Source organism: Bactrocera tryoni, chromosome 2 (genome assembly GCF_016617805.1).
Source record: "Bactrocera tryoni isolate S06 chromosome 2, CSIRO_BtryS06_freeze2, whole genome shotgun sequence".
Taxonomy (NCBI): Eukaryota; Metazoa; Arthropoda; class Insecta; order Diptera; family Tephritidae; genus Bactrocera; species Bactrocera tryoni.
Window position 1 is genome coordinate 2,281,814 of NC_052500.1, and position 22,065 is coordinate 2,303,878.

The 22,065-nt window shown below is 37.9% G+C and overlaps 5 protein-coding genes across 8 annotated transcripts in view; 2 read left to right on the plus strand and 3 right to left on the minus strand.

The window, feature by feature from the left end:
• LOC120767652 (calcium/calmodulin-dependent 3',5'-cyclic nucleotide phosphodiesterase 1) overlaps positions 1 to 22,065 on the plus strand; it is a 175,884-nt gene that overhangs the window by 119,722 nt on the left and 34,097 nt on the right. For all 4 annotated transcript variants that reach the window (XM_040093823.1, XM_040093822.1, XM_040093824.1 and 1 more), the window contains 2 exons: positions 18,728 to 19,009; positions 20,518 to 21,202. In XM_040093823.1, the coding sequence (XP_039949757.1) occupies positions 18,728 to 19,009; positions 20,518 to 21,202 (967 nt within the window). The remainder of the gene's footprint in view (positions 1 to 18,727; positions 19,010 to 20,517; positions 21,203 to 22,065) is intronic.
• Positions 6,257 to 6,915, minus strand: LOC120767658 (agrin-like). Its single transcript, XM_040093830.1, has one exon. The coding sequence runs from the start codon at positions 6,805 to 6,807 to the stop codon at positions 6,589 to 6,591; it is 219 nt and encodes a 72-aa protein (XP_039949764.1). The 5' UTR covers positions 6,808 to 6,915; the 3' UTR covers positions 6,257 to 6,588.
• On the minus strand, positions 7,296 to 7,676 carry LOC120767659. Its single transcript, XM_040093831.1, has one exon. It carries the CDS (start codon positions 7,600 to 7,602, stop codon positions 7,423 to 7,425), a length of 180 nt encoding a protein of 59 aa, XP_039949765.1. The 5' UTR covers positions 7,603 to 7,676; the 3' UTR covers positions 7,296 to 7,422.
• LOC120767657 (serine protease inhibitor Kazal-type 2-like) lies at positions 15,508 to 15,940 on the plus strand. The gene has a single exon (XM_040093829.1). It carries the CDS (start codon positions 15,607 to 15,609, stop codon positions 15,853 to 15,855), a length of 249 nt encoding a protein of 82 aa, XP_039949763.1. The 5' UTR covers positions 15,508 to 15,606; the 3' UTR covers positions 15,856 to 15,940.
• LOC120767655 (serine protease inhibitor dipetalogastin-like) lies at positions 16,912 to 17,546 on the minus strand. The gene has a single exon (XM_040093828.1). The coding sequence runs from the start codon at positions 17,459 to 17,461 to the stop codon at positions 16,976 to 16,978; it is 486 nt and encodes a 161-aa protein (XP_039949762.1). The 5' UTR covers positions 17,462 to 17,546; the 3' UTR covers positions 16,912 to 16,975.

Here is a 22,065-nt window from a genome sequence, read left to right on the forward strand (position 1 = left end):
TATTTAATAAATTCAGCCGTGCTTTCTTTGTTGTTGCTAAAATAATATGGGGTTTTTTACATGGCTCTCCATGCCGGTTGCTCTCATTTATGCGATAATATTCGCTTTGTGAGAATGCTCTGTTGGGAAAGTGTAGTTGTTTTGCTTTGTGTATGTAGTTGTTGCTTTCGATATGTATTTTGAATTATCGCATTGACTTTTACAGTTAAAAAATTGATTTGTATATTTATGGCAAATGACGAACAATTGTCCAGTGATTCATGTAAACATTTTTTTGGCTATCAAATGTGATATGATCGAGATTATTAATTGTAAGGGAAGCACACTTCTTTTTTTATGCTAAAAGTTATTTCTTTTTAGCATTTTTTATTATAAAAATAAGTATAGAATCCTTTTCTCTCTGCGATCTTTAACATTATTGGATAAAAATATAATATTGGGTAGTCGAAAAAGTCTTTTCGTATTTTTTATGTGACTAAATTCGACTGTTTGTCTGCGCTAACCAGTTGGAGAAGTACATTAGTGATATTTTCTTAAAATTCCACATACTTCCAGACAAAGCAATATGTACCACAAACTGCTGCACCCGGCCATATCTCAGCCACAATTGTTGCAAGAAGGCCAACAGCTGCAACAAAAGCAGTCAAAGTTGTGCCAAGTATGTTCATCGCCCTCAAATCCTGAATTTTCTTATAGTTTCTAAGGGGCTTTTACACATGAACACCCTGGCAGACATAAACAAAGCACACACAAACACACATCTACATATTTACTCTGCAGAAAGTGTAGCGGCACATAGCCCACCAAGTGTGCTTTGTGTAATTAAAATGAGAATTTTCTCACAGCTCATAATTTTGTAATAAAATTGCGCCTCCAACGCTAAGCATCTCTTTCAGTTTTCCACTTCAACTGCACCGCCACATTCACCAATGCGCACCAATCCAAGATTTCCAACGCATTCGCAAATTAGTGGCGCAGCGCAGGACGTGAGCTGCGGAAAAGGATACAAACAAACATTCCCTCTTGCTGCCTGCCTCAAGAACAAAAAGTGAATGGGGAGCAAGAAAGCGTCGGAAGAAGCTGCGTCATACCCCAAATGAGGTGGCTGCATTTTAAGTAGGCTGGATAGCTTAGAATAATAAAGTAGTGGTGGCGATGTCGTCGAACCTTTAAAAACGAGGTTAATGTGAGAATTGCCAACGGCAGCGAAAGTGAGGAGTACATTAACTGCGGTGAAAGGAGTGAAGAAAGGAGGACGTAGTTGACGCACTTGAAGATGCTGCTTTCCTTGTGCGCTTCACCAACACCAAACACCGTTAAGTTAGTGACTTTAGCAATCTGCTAATGTTGGTGGGAGTAGATATGCGACTGTGTGTGTAATTGCGACCCCATAACTGGCATATCAGCAACTCTATTATGCGTTCGGCGAATGCTTCAACGAACGCACAAGGTGATAGTGTTGAAGGGGGCTTTTAATGAGCTTGTAGTAGCCATAAAAATGATAATGATGACTGATGATGATAAAGCAGCAATCATGAAAGTAATTATGAGCAGCTTGGCTGCCGCTAAGACGAGCTATAGACCTTAAACCAAGTAGTTTTTATTGGTAATAGTGTTGGTAGGCACTTCTTTGGAGAGGATGGTTTTTACCTCTGCGCTACACATATACGTTTGAATGCCATTTTACACATTTCTTAGCTTGGCTTAACCAAACCTTATATCTTTTTTTGACGTGAGTATTTAGAGAAGGTTTTTAAGCACCGACACGCTCTATAGTTCTAAAAGCTGTGTCATATTTTCTTCGCTGATGTTTTGTTATAATTAGTTTCACTGCTGGATCATCCAATATACATACATACGTATGTATATGCTTCATAAGAAATTTGATATTCTTCTATACTTTTTGTATAGAGAAAATAGGACTAAGACGAGTGCAAAAATCTGAACTTTGTTTCTGTCTACATTCATCTTTCAAAAAATGTTCATCAGAAAGTTCCAAAAGCTTTCTAAATGGCGAGCATTGTCCTCAATAGCAAAAATTTCTCGTGGAACACCCTGTTAAACGAAATAAGTCAAATTTATTGCACAACCACACATCGAAATCCTCGAAGTCTTCTTTGTAGGAAAATCACATTGTACAAATGCCATGCATGAAATAGCCAGCTACAACAACGTAGATGCACTTATCCAGCGCTTACATTGTCTGAGCGTGTATTTCACAAATATTGCGCTTATCGCAAGCAACACATGTTTTGGCTCTTTTGCAACAAAGAAAGACACCAAATTTATCTTTCGAGAACACATTTCAGAAAACGCATGTTTGTATGTGTAAGTTTTGATATCATCTTTTTGTGACGCGCAATTTTATTTCGTTTGCTGGTAGAAGCATTTCGTTTAAGATTCTGATATTTTCTTTTAAAGATAAGCGCACAAGAAGGGAGAAGTTTCGCTTGTGCTACACATACATATGTATGTACATGTGTATGCCAATATGTTTACAGATAAACTTTATATGCCATGGCTTACAAGTGTTCGTAGATTAAGTAAGATATGTACAAGAAGGTGTGCGAGGTCTAGAATGGAGCTTAAGCACTGTGCGAAAATATCGCATTATCACTTTATCAAAAGTTTGCAACAGTTCTTTGAATACCTGTTGTGTAATGTCTCACAAATAAAAATAAAGCCAGATTTGGCCGAAATCCTTTAAATTCGTTTAAGAAATGAAAGAGTTCACACATTTTTAGTAAATATCTTATGCCAGTGATTTTTCCAGTCTTCGAAACACTTTTCATAAGCACTTTTTGTTATGGCCTTCAGCTCCTTCTTCGATCGACTGAAAACGGGTTCCACGGATCGACAATTTCAGTTTGTTGAACAAGAAAAAATCGCATGGAGCCAAATGCTGAATTTATGGCCTTAGATCGATCCCAATCGTGGCTCGCTGCGTTGGTGCATTATCATCGTGTAAAATCCATGAATTGTTCTTCCGCAATTCCGCCCGTTTTCGAGGGAAGTTCTCAGGCAAACGCCTCAACACCGCCAAATATAACTATTTATTGACCGTCTGTACTACCGGAACAAATTCATTATGCACCAAACCACAAATATCGAAAAAAACAATGAATATCATCTTGATTTTTGAAAGGCTCAGGTGTGGTTTTTTTCGGTTTCGGCTCGTTCTTTCCCTCCATCCCGATGATTGCTGACTTATTTGCTTGTCAAACACATAAATCCATGTCTCCTCTGCAGTTAATGCTCTCCATGAATGTAGGATCGGAATTCATACGATCAAGCATGTCCAAAGAGACCTACTTACGGTTTGCTTTTAGCATCTTTCTTAATATTTTCATCAGTTGAAGAGGTCGAAAGTCGTCCAGAACGGGGTTATCTTTGCAGGCTTTATATCACTAGAAGGATTGCGTTTATTGATAAAACTAAATCACCGTATGCCTCTTCCTTTTCAACCAATCCGCACACGAATTTTGGTTAGAAATACAAAATTTGAGACAAATCTTTGTTCTTAGCGAAATATATTTTTTTGAAACATAATTTACCCAGAGAATTTAATTACAAATTCCGGTTGCTTTTTTGTCACAATTTATGAAGAATTCTCTTAAAACTGTAATAAGTATGTACGAATATATCCCATTTTGGTTTAAAAAAATCTGCACTTAGTTGAAATATTTCCTACAGGGTGTTAATATGCCAAACTAGTACTTGCAGCACGCATTCGCATCGGTGAACGTGCTTTTTATGTGTGAATATAGTAACAACACTTGTATATCCCGATTTTTTTAGTTTTCTCCTTTCATTCGCTTTTATTATTTTCACTTGCCTTGAGTTATTTTCATATTACACGCCTTATCGACACGAGTCACCAAAAACAAAGCGAAGGAAAGTTTACTTAAAAGGAACATAACCGAAATTGAAAAAGCCACTATCATATGCATTCGAGTGCTAACAATTTAATTGTGTCTACCAAAGAAATGCTAAAGATATGTCTCGAATGATAGCATATAATAAGGCGCTTAAGCCTACACGCAAGCCGTTTGCACTTCTTTCATGAGGTTCGAAATGCAATAAAGCTTAGCCAGCACGCAACATTGTAAATCCCATTTGAATTGTGTAAGGATAAGGATATTAATTTGGCGTATTTGATGCGATTTCGACAATTTATACCCTTTTCGACGAACACGACACACGCACCAGACACACATTTAAATAAGCTGCGAGCCGGTAAAATGTAAATTTTAGCAAATTTGCTCACCTGTATTTTGATGTACAACAACAAAAATCACAGTCGGTCGCCATTGGCTGGTTGTACATACTCGTAGATGTAAATGTGTGCGTGCCTGCTGTCTCAAGGTGTAGAAGGCGTTTTCATTTGAATTTTCCAAGCGAAATCTTTATTGAATCTTGATGCCACAGGCTTTCTGTCGTCTGTGCGTATTGTTTGTGTCTTTCGCTTGATGAAGAAATATGAATTACTCAATTATAAATCACAGTAATTGAAACTCGAATGCAAGTATAAATATACTGCAGATTGCCTTCGTAAATTTGCGCAGGCTCTTGCTTCTATGAAGAAAAGTTTATTTATTGAATGTAGCAGAGTGTGGTTGCTGCCTCAGCTTGATAACTTGATGCCTCGACGTCTTATGGACGGCTTTCCAATTTGTGGTTCGTGGCTTGTGAGCCATTGAATGCATAAATAAACAGTATCGACTTGTCCTCGTAACGGCAGCCTACGAAGGATGCTTCGCAGATAATTTAGAGAAATCTGCTGTGAAATGTATTTTGGTAAGCTATGAAATTAGTTTATTATTAAATTAACACTAGTAATTGAGTTTAAATTGCAATATCAAAGGACTAAAGAAGTGATAAGTTGTTATGAAACACCAATCTCTCAGAAAGTCTGAAATATTCTTGAATAAAATTATGAAATACGTTGAAGTTTGATATGAAGTACGAAAAGACTTTTTCGTCTACCCAATATATACATAGAAGTTTTTCAAGTAACTAAGTTCATAAATTGGTTATCTGGCAACATAATAAAGGGAAAAATTAAATTTTCAGTCATTTTTCAACCTTTTAAAATTTAGTTCAATTGTTTTGTTTGCTTGCTCTCCCCGATGCGTCACAGTTCCGAACAAAAATTTGAACTTATGTTTACAGTTACAGATAATGCGACACACTGATAACAAGAAATGACAGTAAAGCGTAGACACAGCACAAAAGAAAACAGATTCATTAACTATAATAACATTTACTTGTACTCAAAATTAAAATATGCATGAGGCATACAAAGAAAACAACAACAAAAGTGTACACTCGCAGAAATTGTGCTGAATACGCCGCCCAGCGCACGTCCGAAAGCGAAGCGAAGCTCAATTAACGGGTAGTTTGTTTACTTATTTTAAGCTTTGATTGACCTCCGTCACTTAACAAAAACGAAAAAAAGCAAACAAAATCAAAGCGTAACACAATAAATTAATGCAAGGAGAGCACACAAAAGGTATATATGTACATATATATTTATGTGTATATATGTACATATTTACATGCTAAAAAGACGCACCTTAAAAGCCAGCAATTGAAAAGCGAAACTCACAGCTATAAAAAGTCAAACAAAACTCACACAGCAACAACTCAATTAGAAGGTGAAAAGCAAAAAAAAAGAGTTGCTGCGAATTCTATGCTTATATGAGAGACTGTAGTGTAGAATCTTCTAATATATATATGAATGGGGTAGCAGAGCTTGAAATTGAAATTAAAGACTATTTTTTGACATAAGTCTCGGTTTGATATGCAGAAAAGATCATTTCACGCTCATTTTTAGGGCTTATGGACCATTCACATACAATTTTACGCGCTTTGCTTGACAATTCATATTTTGACAGCAAAGCAAAGAAAGCAATAGTATGCCAGAATCAACGCTCAACTTCAGTGTTTCTAACTAATAAAAATAAAAATGGCGATTGTTCCTTGACAAAACGTAAGAAACGCATACAAAAGCCTACATCAAGCTTTTCTGTCAAAACAAATGACTGACGTAAAGCGCAGCAAAAGTTCTATATGAACCGACCTTAATTCACTTGAAATCTAAAGGACGTTGTTAATATCAGACCCCACGGGAAAACACAGGAAGTAAGACTTTCGCATTCAACGCATTTTAACGCAGTTTTCTATCGTTTATGCTTAAAATTATTAATATTTAATAAGTGCCTCGACTTATTGCATTGAAGTAAAGCACATTCAGTTGGTTTGGTAATTATTTATTAGCTCATTTATAATTGATAATGAAAACACGAAAAGTGCTCGAAATCTCAAGATAACTAAAACTACATGTGCATACTATATGTTTGCACCACTTCACTGGCGAACAGTATAACGTTTGTATATATGTAATGCGTAGCGCACACCTTTCTTTCACTCAATTTCCCGTGAAAACACCAATGCTTCCTGTAGACTTCCTGCCACCTCACACCAAACCGCACTCCCACCCAACGCTGCTGTCAGCTGCCAATTCCACCTGTAACCAACTGCCTTTCAATATGCCACACCTCTCGCCAACCCCGAATTAAGTGGCGCCTAGCAGGGACCCGTCTTGGCAATGTTCAACGTGCGGCCCAGCTTTTTGTAGTCTTTTTGCGTGCACTCGAACTCGCAACGATTTTTGTACGTAATGCCGTTGGAGCCGCATATTTGTCCTTTCTGCGTGAGATCGCAAGGACAGAATGAGGCCTGAGTCAGCGTGGCGAATGCAGCCAGGACCAGCAACAGCACGGCGAACAGCGAAAAGGACTTCATTGTGATTATATGTGTATTATTTACTGTCGTGTATTCCAATTAAAACTTATACCTTTCACCCACTCACTCGCAAATTGAAAGCAAACGATCGGCTTGCGCTTTAAAACGAAACTGAAGTGTAGCGCCGTCAAGCGGTCCAACTAAAAGCGATTGAAAGCAAATGAGGCGGCGAGGAAACCACCGCGATGAGTAAATGAGGCGCTCTCCACCAAAGTCGGATTTTTTTGTTTTCTTTTGACGTTTCACGTAAGCGCGCAGCTGTTTGTTTATATGCGCATGATAAGTGTATTAATTACAAATACGGCGACCGAGCACTACACATACATATACATATGTATGTAAATAGTGGACGTGTGTGGCGTTTTAATTACAGCACTACTAAGTGCCTGTTTAAGTTTATATCAAGCTCACATGAGTTCAAATATTTACTTAGCGACCCATTTGGGAAGTGAGCTCATTGCTTTGAAAGCTCACAATAAAACTAGTAGTTCATTTTTTGCTTAATTTATTCTGATGTCTTTTCACTGCAGAAAATACTTCTCTTTCATGCTTAATTTTGTCACAATTTTTTAATTGAACACATTGTAGATATTGCTTTACATTTCTTATTTTTTATCAAATGTGCATTATTGGCAACTCAGTGCTGCTTCCTACTCGTTCTTCATTCCGCTGCATATCCTCGGCGTGCTTCCTTCTTGCTTCCTGGATTTTGCAGGGCTGACAATTTATGGCAGCACATTTTGAAACCAAAGCCAAAATGAGGAGCAAAAGAGCGAAATGTACCGCAAATCTCATTGTAAGCTTTAACGCTTAAATCTATTCAATGTAGTCACCTGTAGGCTTAGCTAGTCACTGATTTGTAAAAAGACAGTCTCATTAAATACTGTAAGAGCTTAGTTCAGACTTCTAGAAACTAAATTGCTCAATCTGCGCACAATTCTTCCTTTATTAAGATGTTGAATTCAACAAAGGCTTGGAATTACGCGTTATGGTCTTCGCTGGAGGCACATATTTGGCAATATGTACAAATGTATGTACAGGGTTTGTCCAGAAAGTAATAGGACTGAGTTTCTTCTACGCCGACTGTACTTCGGAGCATGCGCGCATCGATTAGATTCACTAGCCGAAGCAGCGGCTGGTCAGTTGTCTGCGAGCACCTGGAAAGTCAGGACTAACATTTTCGCGCGACGTGTTTCTGTGAGTAGTGCAAGCCGAAGATTCGGCGTTCGTTAGAGCAGAAATGTGCGCTTAATTCTGTGTGAAACTCGGTAAATCTGCGACAGATAAGTTTGATATGATCAAGCAGGCTTACCCAGATATTGCTTTAGCAAGAAGCAGTGTGTTTCGGTGGCACCAGGCCTTTTTGGAGGAAAGAGGTCGCTGAAGAAGATTGGAAGAATGAGCAAATCCAATGTGAAAACGATACTCATTGTCTTTTTCGACATCAAAGGCATAGTCCACCATGAATTTGTCCCTCCTGGACAAACCGTCAACGCCAAGTTTTACGTGGAAGTCCTCAAGAGACTCAAACAAAAGGTCAGTCGGGTCCGACAAGACATCGCAGCCGATTGGAAGTTGCACCACGACAACGCCCCGGCTCACACCGCCTTTCTTGTGAACAGCTACCTAACCAAGGCCGGCATCTCAACGTTTCCGTAGCCGCCCTACAGCCCAGATATGGCTCCCGGACCTTTTTCTGTTTTCTTGCCTGAAAGGGGATCCAAGCAGCATGCACCTTGACTCTCAAGGCTATTCCGGAGAATGCCTGGCAGCGCTGCATCGACGCAGAAGGCGCCTCTTTTGAAGGTTTTAAAGGATTGTAACGATTGGTTCAATGAATTTTTTAAATCGGCTCAGTCCTATTACTTTCCGGACAAACTCTGTATATCTATATATATATATATACATATATAACCATTTCTTCTCTCAACAATTCAGTTTGTTTTGTGTTTTGTATTTCTATCGAAATAAACATTAATTAATATCTATCTAAGTGAAATTACTCATATTTATTAGCATTACTTCTAAAATATTCTAGCACAATTACTTTCCACAGACATTCCAAATCCTACAGAACTTAACTCTCTGGCGCGTATACATTTGAAGAATGAGCATTCGAAAGGTTGTTTTTATTATTACTTCTGTTTTAATTACACTTCCTCTTTATTCTTTTTTCGTATCGTCAATTCCCACAATTTGCATACTTAATTAGAGACTCTTGAACCCCCACGGCGCATAAATATTCGATACTAAACTAAGTGGCGTCAAGTGGCGTTTGTGTGGCAGTTTCGTATACATAAGTGTTGTTGTTTCTTGTTTACAACTATGTGCCCCTTGTGTTGACACTTTCAGGAGAAAAAGTCATTCATCACAAGGTGTAAATAATAAAAGCACACCAACTTGCCAACAACAATAAGTGTAGTGGGCACTGCAGCGCCGCTGGAGCACAGAGTTTGAAGTTTATTTGAATTTCAAAAAGCTTGCTTAAGCCAATTACAAACACAAACATTATTCAGGTGACTAATGCAACGAAGAGTCAGTGGGGCGCTAAATTCATATATGTACCTTGCAATGTATTTTGTACTTGAACTTTTTAATTATTTTTGGCAACAGTGTAAAGCATTGAAAGCGCTCAAGCTTTTTGGAAAGAACTGTTTTATTTGCACTATTTTGCTCCACGTTCACAATCTCATCAGCCTACTAATGGCTGCAAACTAGCTCTAACTAGAACTTAGTGCTTGCTGAAAAAAGCTCCACTACATTCTGAAACTTTGTATTAAAAGCTTTAAGCTTTAGACCAGTTGTTATGAGCTTTTGGCATAAAGCTTTTAAGGTTATTCAAACTTTAATTTTTTTAGATGCAAGTAAGTATGGCAACTGAGTGACTTGTAAATTTGAATATCATGTTTTATGAGATTAATGTTCTGTTAATTACTCACTAAACCTATTGCAGTCGAACAAACAGCTAAATGCCGTAAGAAATTCCGAATTTACTAACGGAATATCGAAAATTTCCGCATAAAAATGGTGACGTATAATTCAACCTGAGACTTCTATGGTCTTCATACACATTTGAACATACATAGAACTAGTATTTTAGCTTAATGGTAAATTTATCACTTGGCTGGTTCACACAGAACACAAGTAAAGGGTGACCCAAAATTACATGGGTTTCAAAAAATCGATTTTTTTAATTCGCTTATTAAATTGTACAACACCTCTGGAATATTGTCTAACATTTTCCAGTTGATACGAGTAATAGTTTAGAAGATACAGTCTTGAGAACTCGAGGTTAGTTAGGCGAAGTGTGCCGTCGCGTTTTTCTCGAAACTGTGTTTTTGAAGTCGGTTGGCAAGATTTCTTGAGAACTACTACGGTCTTACGATCTTAGTGAAATATTACACAGGTCTTTAAGATACAATTCTTAAGGACTTCGATGAAGAATCTTTTTTTTTGGAGTACAACTTTTTGAAAAGAAAATTGTCACGAAATTTTAATTTTTTTGAAAAATGTTTTCCTTCGTCTTTCTAAGTTAAGGATTTAACTAAACCAAGTATTTTTTCACTTTAGATGATCCCGTAAGAAGTTATGCCGCCAAAGCGTGACATCTTTTTTCCAAGGGGCACCGGAAATGGCGTCGAAATCGCCGAGTTTAAAATAGTTTACCAAAAAGAAGTTTTTTTTTGTTAATATTGTGTGTTTGTAACAATAAAAAATTCTAATAAAATATTTCACTTTTTAAATGAGAAAAAAATTTTTTAAAAAAAGCTGTTTTTTACACGAGGAAGCCCATGTAACCCTTTAAATTTGGAAAAACGAGTGCGTATGTTTATGGAAAGCCGTAGCGCCAATTTGGCCGATGTGTTATTCCGTAAATAATCTTATCCTATATACTTTATGATTCAATAAAAAAATTGCATTCGAATGACTAAAAACCATGATTTCTATTTCATAACAAAATTGCGTTAATTCTGAGACACCCTTTATTTCCAGATTAAGAAATATAGAAAGATTATCACAGAGCAAGGTATCTCGTTTCAATTACAATCACATGTACATAGTAGGTGGAATATAAATGGATTCCTAGAAACCTTAGCAACAACTAGTTTTGCTACAAGGGCAGTTTTATAAGTACTTCATCGAACTTATAAATGTAGATTTTGTAAAAGTTCACTTTTCTTAAGTTTACAGGTGAGGGAAAAACGATATAATAGAAACCACTCATATCGAAACAAAAATTGAGTTTTGGCTATAAAGTGGTTATAAGTTGGGTTATAAATTGGTTATATCTGACAGCGGAAGCTTAGAATTTTATGATACGTATGTATATGTAATAGGATGTAGTGACTCGTAAGCAATGAAGAACTCAATTTTGCTTTCTTTGATGATACGTTATTTTGCATTTGAAGTGACTTTATGGTATTCAAAGTATATGGTTTTGAAAAATGTTAAAATAAATTATGAAGTTATTTAACTTTAAAAAATCTAACCGATAATGAGTACCATAATTAATTTGCAAATGCTAACTAATTCTTACCACAAAGCAGATATGAAAAGTGTTAGTCACTATCAGATATAAGAACAGACTACGAAGGAATATACGATTTTTTTTTAAATTTCTTCTAGAGATTTAGGCTAGGGATCTTAAGCACCCGCCCTCGTATTCCATTCAAACATGCACTTTGCAATAAGAATACTAAAAGTTGCATTCGAGCTTTCGTTCATTGCCTACGGATCATCAATTTGTTCGACTAAAGTAGCAAACTGTATAAATGCCACACGCCAAACATAAATGTTTTCACAGTCGAAGGAAAGCCCTGAGCCCTAACATACAACGGATCGTGTCATTTTTACTACCCATAACAAGTAGTCGAGAGTTTTGCGGTTGCAATGCAGTTATTAAACATTTTTGTGGTGCTCTGCCTCGCCTTGACGATGTGCTTCACAGCAGCGAATGGACAGCTCTGTGCGTGTCCTTACAACTACGCGCCTGTCTGCGGTAGCAATGGCCGTACCTATAGCAATGACTGCGACCTAAAATGCAGTCAGAGATCTAGCAGAGGATTAAGGAAAACGCGTGACGGACCGTGCTAGTTGAACACTTTCATTTGAACGCGGCTTTGAATTATAAATATTTATATGTAATGATGTTGTAATTATTAATAAAACACTAACTGTGCTCAGTGCATAAGACAACAGGCAATGATGTGAAAACTATTTTATTTGCTTGATTCAATACAAAAACTTCAAAGCTATTTTCTGGCTATAATGGTGTTTTAACGAGTGAGCGCGTATAATTGAATGATTACGACGCACCCGCATTCTAATGCAAATGCAAGAGCTGAATGCCAACAATTACTGCGATAAAAAGTGCGAAGTATCCTTCAACTCCAAAACCAAAAATAATTATAATATATTCAGCGGGTAGTTTCTAAATCGGTTAAATTATTTTCTAAGCAAACATAAAAATAGTAAATGCAAACCAAGTAAGAGAAATTTAATCAATGTTTAAGATGATTCTAATTTCTCAAAAATTCTAATTACTGAAGGTTCTAATTTGCGAGCGTTGACTGCACTTTTAATCACTTATTATTAATTGCTTCTTAGTAATTTGCTGCTTTTTCTTCGAAATTCGCAAATCATTTACAAATAATCTCGCTTTATTTATGTACTTAAGTTGAGCTTCAGATCATCCAATTGCTTCTTCAAATATACAGCATCTGCCTACAAATACCAGCGCCGGACTAAAACACTTTCATTATTCTAATCAAAGCATAGCTGGTCATCCACAAAATTGTAGATTTTCTAATTAAAATATATAAAAATTTACGAAATTGTACCTTTCCGAATTAAAGCATAAAAATATAGTGAATAAAATGAAAATTTTCAACTTATACGCGTTACTCCTGCTGACGCTGGCGCTCTGCTGCACAGGGTCGAATGGAGCAGCGCACTGCAACTGTCCTCACATCTTCCTCCTTGTCTGCGGCAGCGACGGAAACACATACGCCAACGATTGTAATTTGGAGTGCCAACAAAGGACCAACGCCGGTTTGAGCCTTGCACATCAGGGGCCTTGCTATTAATATTTGGATTTTAATGTTATAATTTCTACTTTGTCTTACATCATTTACATGAATAAATGTCTACAACGCCCTTTGCTTATTCGGTTGTTCGAATTACAGAAAACCCCCGATTAAATCCAATTACAGGCTTACACCAATTCATAGATATTATACTATTTCTATATATTTTATGTATCATTGTGTGAAATCGTGGAGCATTCTGGGTCAGTAAGTCAAGTTCAAAGTGATAAGCATTTTTAAGAGTTTATGCTGAGCAATCACAAGCACATCTTATGTACGACAAATAAACGAAAACCGATGTTATTATTGAAAATATGAAAAATTAGTAGATTTCAAAGGCTAGAGTATAAAATCTATGCACTGAACAGAGTATATTAAGTTTGACACAAAGTTATTAACACGCTGAAGGAAACGTCGGAGATCATATACATTGGTAGTAGTAGACATTTAGCGGGTTGATTTATAGGGAGCCAAAAAACGGTAAAATCGAGTATGCGGAAAAATATGAAGAATTATTCGGAGCAACTTTGCCTAAGAGTCTATGGTTCTAGAAAGAGAAGTTTTGAGCCAGTATTTTCAAGTTGAAGGTTTTTAGAGAACATAAAAATTTGTTCGTCAGTTTTTGAGATATCCGACTGAATAACTCGCAGGTGCATTTTGACATTCCTTTGTCGGAAGAGACTTCATATCGACGATGAGCGTAAGATTTTAATATGATTTATAATTAATTCCGTACATGAACGCTTCGTAGGGACCCAACTGCGCGAATGAGCCGTACTGCGCTTTATTCCTTGACATTCACTGCCCTCCCGTGCCCCAATGGTGCGTATGTTACAACGCATATTATGTTGCAGGCTATATGAGCTAGTCGCCGCTAACCACGCAACTTTTCCACATTTTTGAATTAGAGATATTTTTCGAATGGAATGTTCGAATCGATCCATCAGAAAGTTAGCCATGTCCCTCTGTCTGTATGTACTTCCGACTGTCCCTCCCCCTTTTGTTGAGATATCGATTTGAAAACTCACACACGTCCTTTCCACCACAAGAAGGTGCCCTTTAATCGAAACCGCCTGTATCGAACCACTATAGCAATTAGCCGTCATACAAACTGATCGATCAAACTCAAAGTACTGGATCTTCATAAAATACATTTTTTTATTAAAGGGTTAAATGGGCTTACGGAATCGAATTTTTTATTGTCTTATTAAATTCTACAACACTTGAGGGCTTGTGCGCTCGAGGCTAGCTAGACTAAAACGGGCTTAAAGTTTTTCTCAAAACTGTGTTTTTGAAATCGTTTGTCAAGATTTCTCGAGAGCCAATCAACGGGTCTTCATGAAATTTTACATAAGTCTTTGAGATACAATTCTTAAAGACTAGAACGAAGGATTTCTTTTTCGATTACAACTATTTGAAAAAACATATCGCGAAATTCTCATTTTTCTGTAAAAATGTCTGCCAAAACTTTCATTTTCATTTTTTTTTCGTCCAGGTTTTTTTTCTTCGTCCAAGGCTTTAACGAAAACACGTATTTTTCCCTTTACATGATTCTGTAAGGAGTTATCCTGCCAGTGCGGGCGCATCTTTTTTCCGAGGGGTCACCGGAAATGGCGCCGCAATGGCCGAGTTTAAATATTTTTCTAAAAATTTTAGAATTTCTTTGTTAATAGTATATGTATAACAATAAAAAAAATCCAAATCTAATAAAATATTTCATTTTTTATATTAAAATAAATGTTGAAAAATGGCTATTTTTTGCCCGAAGAAATCCATGAAACCGCTTAAGTAACCTTAAATCAACTTGAAGGTTGTTTATATCAAACAACATGGCTAAAAAGAATTAGGGGTTCCAGATTTAACTACATATACTACTACTATTACTAATATCTCTATAAGAAATGCACCTGTAAATGCTCTAATAGCTTCGGTGCAATCGAAAATAACATTTTTTTTCGTTTTCTATTAGAAAACCTTTTGAATGCAGCAATTTTACAGAAATAAATCTTAATAAACTTTATAATAATATTATATACTATGACGTAAGTTATTAACAAAATGAACAATCTCACATTTTATCTTGGAACATGCATATTTATTCTTAAATCAATAAAATAGTTAAAAATAATTTTTCGCGCTGATATTTTTGAGTTTGACTAATTTCCGGAAATTTCCTTGAATTTCGTGTGCATTTAGGGTACACACTAAATTTGTTCAGTTGTTATTAATATAATAATTCAGACATAAACATTTGTTTTTGCTTTTGTATTTGCACAAGTTGTAACTAACTACTTTAACTTCAATTCTTAAAAGCGTGTTGGCGAAGAGCGAAACTCTTTTATAAACGTATATACTATAAATAGTGTGTATGTATCACAGAAAAAATCACATTCAAACACAAAACAAACTAATTTCGAAGCTACAATTAGTTTCTAATGATCAGGCTTTCGGCTTAGCTAAGCTTACCAAATCACCAAATCGTTTCGGTGGCCGTCACTCGACCCCCAAACCTTATTTATTCAACTGATAAGAGCACAGCACAGCTGTTTTGCTTTTTTATCTATAAAACTCTTTTCCACAAAAGCCACGCAATTCAGTTGTCTGCCGAAAGCACTTGCGTGTAGTAACCCACGGAAGTAACCGCTAGTTTCAACCAAGCCACTAACTCCGTATAATTCGGAAAAACAACAAAAACATATTAAATATTCAAACAATGAAATTCATGTGCTACATTGCGTCCTTCCTGCTGGGCATCGTACTGTGTGCCGCACTGAGCGAAGCTGCAGCAGTCGACGCTGCTAACGAGGAACCCGTCTGCATATGTCCACGCGACTTCGAGCCAGTCTGCGCCGTTAATCTGGTGACCTATCCGAATCGTTGCATGTACGATTGCAAGCGTCAGGACGAGGAGCGTAGAGGACGTAGTCTGGAATTGCTGCGCTCCGGACCATGCGACGAGTGACATTTGTAATGTGAACTTTTTTGTTTGTGCTAAGCTGAAGTGACCTCCATTTTTTCGAATAATAAAATAAATGTGATTAACTAAAGACTATGTTTTTATGAAAGTTACTCATTGTTGGGCTGATATATATGCATGTATGTATGTGTGTGGGTATTAAGCTAATATATATATACGTAATAATATGTTATCAGTTTTCGATTATAAGTGTTATCTTTAAACATATCAGCCATCGCAGCGATAACACTTTGATATATCAACTAAATAAATTTATGAAAAAGGCAAGAATAACAAAGTTTCCTCCGAGTCATACATACACACATATTGTATGTATGCTGTAGTGGGGCCACTGGGTTAGGCAATAAATTACATGGATTATCAAGAAAATGAATTACAAAATGATCATTGACCGATAATGTATTATATGGTTGCCTAGAACATATTTAAGTTTACATATCAGAAGAGCTGCACCATTCACGACGTAGGCCTCTAAATTTAAGTATCACGGCTGATTTTTGTCGTTAAAAAGTTTAGCAAACCCAGCTGTTTTGGATCAATGACAGATACTCTAAATTTTAGAGTCTAAAATGATTTTCTCTACCAATTTTGAAAGTGAGCCTATAAGTATGCTACAACGACTTAAAGTGAGTATTTTCGCTCTCTTCTATTCTCTGCTCTCTCTATTCTCAATTATACTTATTGTTTTGATAAGCCTCATAATAATTTACTACCCAAAGGAAAAACCATGACGATATCAAAAATAAATTAGAATGATTTATCAAATCAGAAAGTTTGATTTTCCGACCCCGCCGTCTTACTAATATTTATATAAGTCAGCGAATCGTAAGCAAAAGCTTCAAACTTCCATTACCAACAAACTAGAAGCTTTTTAGTATTTACGTATGAAATATTTCCTTATAAACTTGCTGGCTCTATTATTCTTCGCTCAACGTAAAAATTTTGACCATCGTTCTATATCCTCCCTCCTTAGTTCTCTTTATACCACAAACCTGCTTTAACAAAATTTTCCAAAAAACTCCAACATCGAAATTTTGCTTTCTTTATTGAAATTTATTTAGTAAACATTTTAAAATATTTTCGACATGCAGCAACGAAATCTAACTCAATTGCAAGCTCCCTGGCGCAGGATGGACAATACTTTTCCCAATCGAGCCAATATTGAGCGCTTGCACTCGAAGAGACATGCGTTGTTGTAGGTGCGATTGTCTGAGCCGCAAACCGGTTTCAAGCTGCGATCGCAGATGCATGAATCCAAGTCATTATCTTCCTCAGCAACGGCCGCCACAAGCGGCTCCGCAACCGCCGAATGCTTTCTACCCAGTGACTCGCCAGCGCAAGCTCCCGAACGCACCAGCTCCAAACTGCGGCCCTTGGCCTTCAACTTGTTGCGTGCACATTCATACAAACAACGGTTGCTGTAGGTTAACGAATCGGAGGCGCAGACTGGCGAATAGTCGCGGCCGCAAATGCAATCCACATCGATGGCGTTGATAGCTGCCGCTTCGGCGCCGATGCTAGCGTATACCTGGTAAAGGCTACAGCACAACAACAGCAGCAGGCTAAGAGAAAACTTCATTGAAATCTTCATTTTGCACAGCTTTGTTAGAAATTAGAAAAATAGAATTCTTTCGTTCGAAAAATACGTGTAAATTCGCGAATTTGCTGGAATAAACTGAAATGCCCGTCAATGATATTAAATGTTGACAAGAATGGTTTGCCTGCTGACGGGCTACCGTTTTATCAATTTCGCCGCTGATAACTTAATGGGTGCGTATAATGTTTAGAATGGCCAACGCGAGGTTATTTTATATTGAAAGTAATTGCGAATTTACTATCCGTCAAATAAGTGATGAAAGGACACGAGGAAACAGGTTGCAGTTCCGAAGTAGTAACTGAGGATTAAAGTAGTAAAAACGTTCATGAGCGTTCCACTAATTAACGAAAATAAAAGCTGACTTTTTCGACTTCACAATTTTTTAATCATGTGCTATATATATATATGAGTCACCCTTTATTTATACCCGAAGCACTAACTTGTCAAAGAAATAGTAATCTTTGGCAACTAATCAGCACTTGAAGTGTCTTAAGTAGCCGATGTTCGCAAATCAAAATTAAATATCCGCCACTGCTATATACACCTTTGTATATATGAATGAGTATACATTTGTTTAATAACTTATTTATATTATGTATAATATACATGGGTATAAATATTTTTAAATATTTATTTAATTTTCGTACCAATTTTTATAGTCTTGCAACATGTTGCTACAAAGTAGAATAGTTTTTTTACTTCATCTTACGTTAAGTTAACGGCACGCTGTCTAATCACTTAGTAACTTATCTCAAATCCCTACTGATTACTGATTTCATAGTTTCTAATTACTTTTGTGATGAGGGTCATGTAATTAATAATCAATTCTTCAAAAGGTACGCCACTCTTTGCTAAGTCACAGTTATGCGAAATTAGCGCCCAAGCAACGTTGGGTCTTACATGATTTTAATCTTCCACGTTTGAGTAATTTGAAGAGCTGAAATTTGGGTTCCAACCGCGCAATGCTTGTAAATTTTAGCAAATCCCAGTAGGAAATTAATTAGAGAATCTTTAAAAAAAATTTTTAGGTTTTTATTTGACCAAATTCAAGTATACAAGCTTACTACTACTGATAAAATTCTCTAAAAATCTAAAATTTAATTTCAACTTTCAGTTTTAGGTACACAAAAATATTTAATTGTAAAAGCTTAAAGCTGTTAAGTTATATGCGATTATATAATATTATACATATTTTTTCACAGTCACAGCATTATGAACTAATATTAATTAATTTTATAATTTTCTTGGTCTATTTGGCAGTGGCCAGCACACCGGAGAGTTTGCCCAAGCGTGAACGAGACGATCTACCCACCGTCGGCAATACACCGTCGATTGGCTCAACAAGTGGCAGTGTGGCAGGTGGTGACAGACGCTCAAAGGCGGACAGTCCCACTGGCAGCAGTTCAGCAGGCTTAATAAGCGGCGGCCTAGGAGCGGGGGGCTTATACACAAGTGAGGAAATAAACAGCACTACAACAAGCACAACAGCGTGTGGCGCAAGCAGCACCGTTGAGAGTGTGACTATCAATGGTCAAATTGGAAGTGAGTGTACTGATTTTTGAAGCTAAAAAATATCGATATATTTGAAATAATTTGCAAGCTTTTTCAAACCCATCCCTAAGCCGCCTTGCTAGACTTACAGTTCACAATATATGAATGAAAGAATTTTCCCCAAAAAAACTTGTCTAGCACTTTTTGTTGCTCTGCTTTTCCCTCCCACAACAAATCGAGCAAAATCCTTTTGTTCATAAGCTGCCATGCTGCGGTGAATACACCGCGCCGCCGGCTAGCAAACTTCTTTTATAACACACAATTCCGAAGGCATGATTCCACAACACCAAAGCGTCAAGAGGCATAAAATAAACATAAATCTTCTTTGGCCAGCAAATACTACACAAGTGAAAGTCGCAAAGAAATAAAGAATACAAGCCGTAATGTAAACAGGGCCGCCCACTTTAGGCGTTCTTGTAATTTGGCGGCCCCTAAGTGATTTTGTGCATTGGCGTGTGCATGCACGCACACATGCACAAGCAAACAAATAAGCGCTCTAAGAGGAGTTCACAACAAAAGCATAAAGGCAAAGTGCAAAGGGAAATGTTTGATTTGTGCACGGCTTCCGAAGGGGAATCGGGCAATTGTTAGCATTACATGATTGTGGGCGGGTCTCATACCAGCACGTTGATTGAGCTGGGTTATTCAATTTGTATCACAGAATATTTACTGAAGTGAAGAAAAATAGATATGTAAATCGAACGAAATGAAAATCTGTCATTTGAAAAATTCTGGTTGCTTCTGGAGCTAAAGAGATCACGGGGATCACAATCGGAGACTATTGAAGCATGCGTACTTTTTGATGCTGCAAACTTAAAAGTATGCGTCAAGAGATCTTTATACATATATCAGCTGACGAAGCGCTTAAAGTAGTATAGCAAACTTTGCTGAGGAGGCCATCGAGAACCGATTCTATACATAGGTTCAGTATACCTTAAACCGGAAAGCGAGGAGAAATTGTGGAGATGTTTCTCTTCTTCCAGATAACTTTTGGCAGTTTTCTTACGCTATAACTCCTTTTGCGATTTGTGTTCTCCACCCGCGCTCATGGAAGAACATTCAAAGCCAGTACTCGGCTTTTTATAAAATGCGCCGTACGAAACGATAAAACCCTTAATGCCGATCGAGACTGTCTTATCATTCGTATTTATGCATGCTTATTCTCTGCTTCGTTATGTTCATGTGAAGCCAGGCCTGAGGTGTTTAGGGCAGGCTTTCGGCCTGCTCGAGCAAGCCGTGAAGTCTAATGCGAGCTGCTCAGTTTAAACGAACATAAACATAACACGGTTGGTTACTGAATTTTTTGCAAATATTTGCAGTTAAACCAATTCATGAACCAACGCTTTAAAGATTTCTTGAGCAGCATGTTCTTACACTTGCAAACCAAAGCTAATATACTTGCAATTCCGATAGTTGTATGCGATATTATAATCAAAATATATATATTTATGTCACTTTCAAATATTATTCAATATGTAAATATTGTTTTTCCTCGACAGGGCACGGCTCTCTCACCATTGTGCGCCGTTCTAATAGCCGCAAGAGCTTCATACAGCTAGACGCACAGCAACCAGGCATTCTTACATCTCCATCTCCAGCTGCAACAACACCTATAGGTGGTCCAACGCTGCAGCAACTGCATACACAACAACAACCGTTTGCCGGCACAGCTCCCGACTTAGCTGCGCAACTGCTGAACAGCAGCGACAGGAAGAGCCAGCAAACGCCAAGCAATTTTCCACCGGCGACAAGCACAGACAATCGCGCCGTAAACGATACTAGAAGATCTAGTAACAGCGAGCGACACATTGAAGTGGAACCGAACTTTACTGCGAATACCACACCGAAGAACGTTCCAGCCATTGGGAACTCAGCACAACACCAGCGTAATAATTTTACGGCAACGCAAGTGGGTGCTACCGACAACGCCGCTGCAGACAGCAGCAACAGCAATAGCGCCGCCTCGGCCACTAATAGCACAAGCAATACCTTTAACAGCGCCGCCAACAGCAGCCTAGCCACCGCCAACAAAATGCAAGCACCAGCACCGGGTTCACCGAACGCCGAAACAAATAGCGCGGGCGTACGCGAAGGTGCCGAAGATAAATGCGCGAGCCTCGACTTGGCAACGGAAAACTTACCAGCTGTCGATACACCGGACGCTTGCGATAAAGCGGCAGTGAGGTGAGTGTCTCGACGTTTAAATGTAGATATGAGTAAGGTTAGCTTCCAGGGAACTCGATTTTGATCAATGAAATTGTCCTAAACTCGATTTCCAACATTCCTGTTGTTATAGATCGTACATGCAGGGTTTGTCTGGAAGGTAATATGATTGATTTTTTTCACTACGACTGTACTTCGGAGCGTGCGCGCACTGACTGGATTCGGTAGAGAGACAAACGAGCGGCTGGTCAGTTGTTTCCGAGCACCTGGAGAGTCAGAACAAACATTTTCGCACGACGTGTTTCTGTGGTTAGTGCAAGCCGAAAATGCAGCATTCGTTAGAGCAGTAGTACGCGATTAAAGTCTGTGTGAAACTCGATAAATCATACGTTTTGTATGATCAATTAGGCTTACCCAGATGTTGCTTTAGCAAGAAATGATGTGTTCCGAGTGGTACCAGGCCTTTTTGGAGGGCCGGGAAGAGGTCACTGATGAAGGCCGGCGTCTCCTCGCCCAAAACAGGGAAGAATGAGCAAATCCAAAGTGAAGACGATGCTCATTTTTGACATCAAAGGCATAGTCCACCAAGAATTCGCTCCTCCTGGACAAACCGTCAACGCCAAGTTTTACGTCCTCAAAGACTCAAACGTGGAGTCAATCGGGTCCGACAAGACATCGCCTAAGACCTAACCAAAGTTGACATCCCAACGCTTCCGCAGCCGCCCTACAGCCCAGATTTAGCCCCCGGACTTTTTTTTATTTGCTTGCCTGAAAAGGCCGATTAAAGGGGATCGCAGCAGCATGCACCTCGGCTCTCAAGGCTATTCCAGAGAATACTTTCCGTGATGCCTACAATACGTGAAAATCGCGCTGGCAGCGCTGAG

Coding starts and splice junctions, on each gene's coding strand:
- LOC120767659 (XM_040093831.1), bottom strand. CDS start 7,602: ATGAGATTTGCGGTACATTTCGCTCTTTTGCTCCTCATTTTGGCTTTG.
- LOC120767658 (XM_040093830.1), bottom strand. CDS start 6,807: ATGAAGTCCTTTTCGCTGTTCGCCGTGCTGTTGCTGGTCCTGGCTGCA.
- LOC120767657 (XM_040093829.1), top strand. CDS start 15,607: ATGAAATTCATGTGCTACATTGCGTCCTTCCTGCTGGGCATCGTACTG.
- LOC120767655 (XM_040093828.1), bottom strand. CDS start 17,461: ATGAAGATTTCAATGAAGTTTTCTCTTAGCCTGCTGCTGTTGTTGTGC.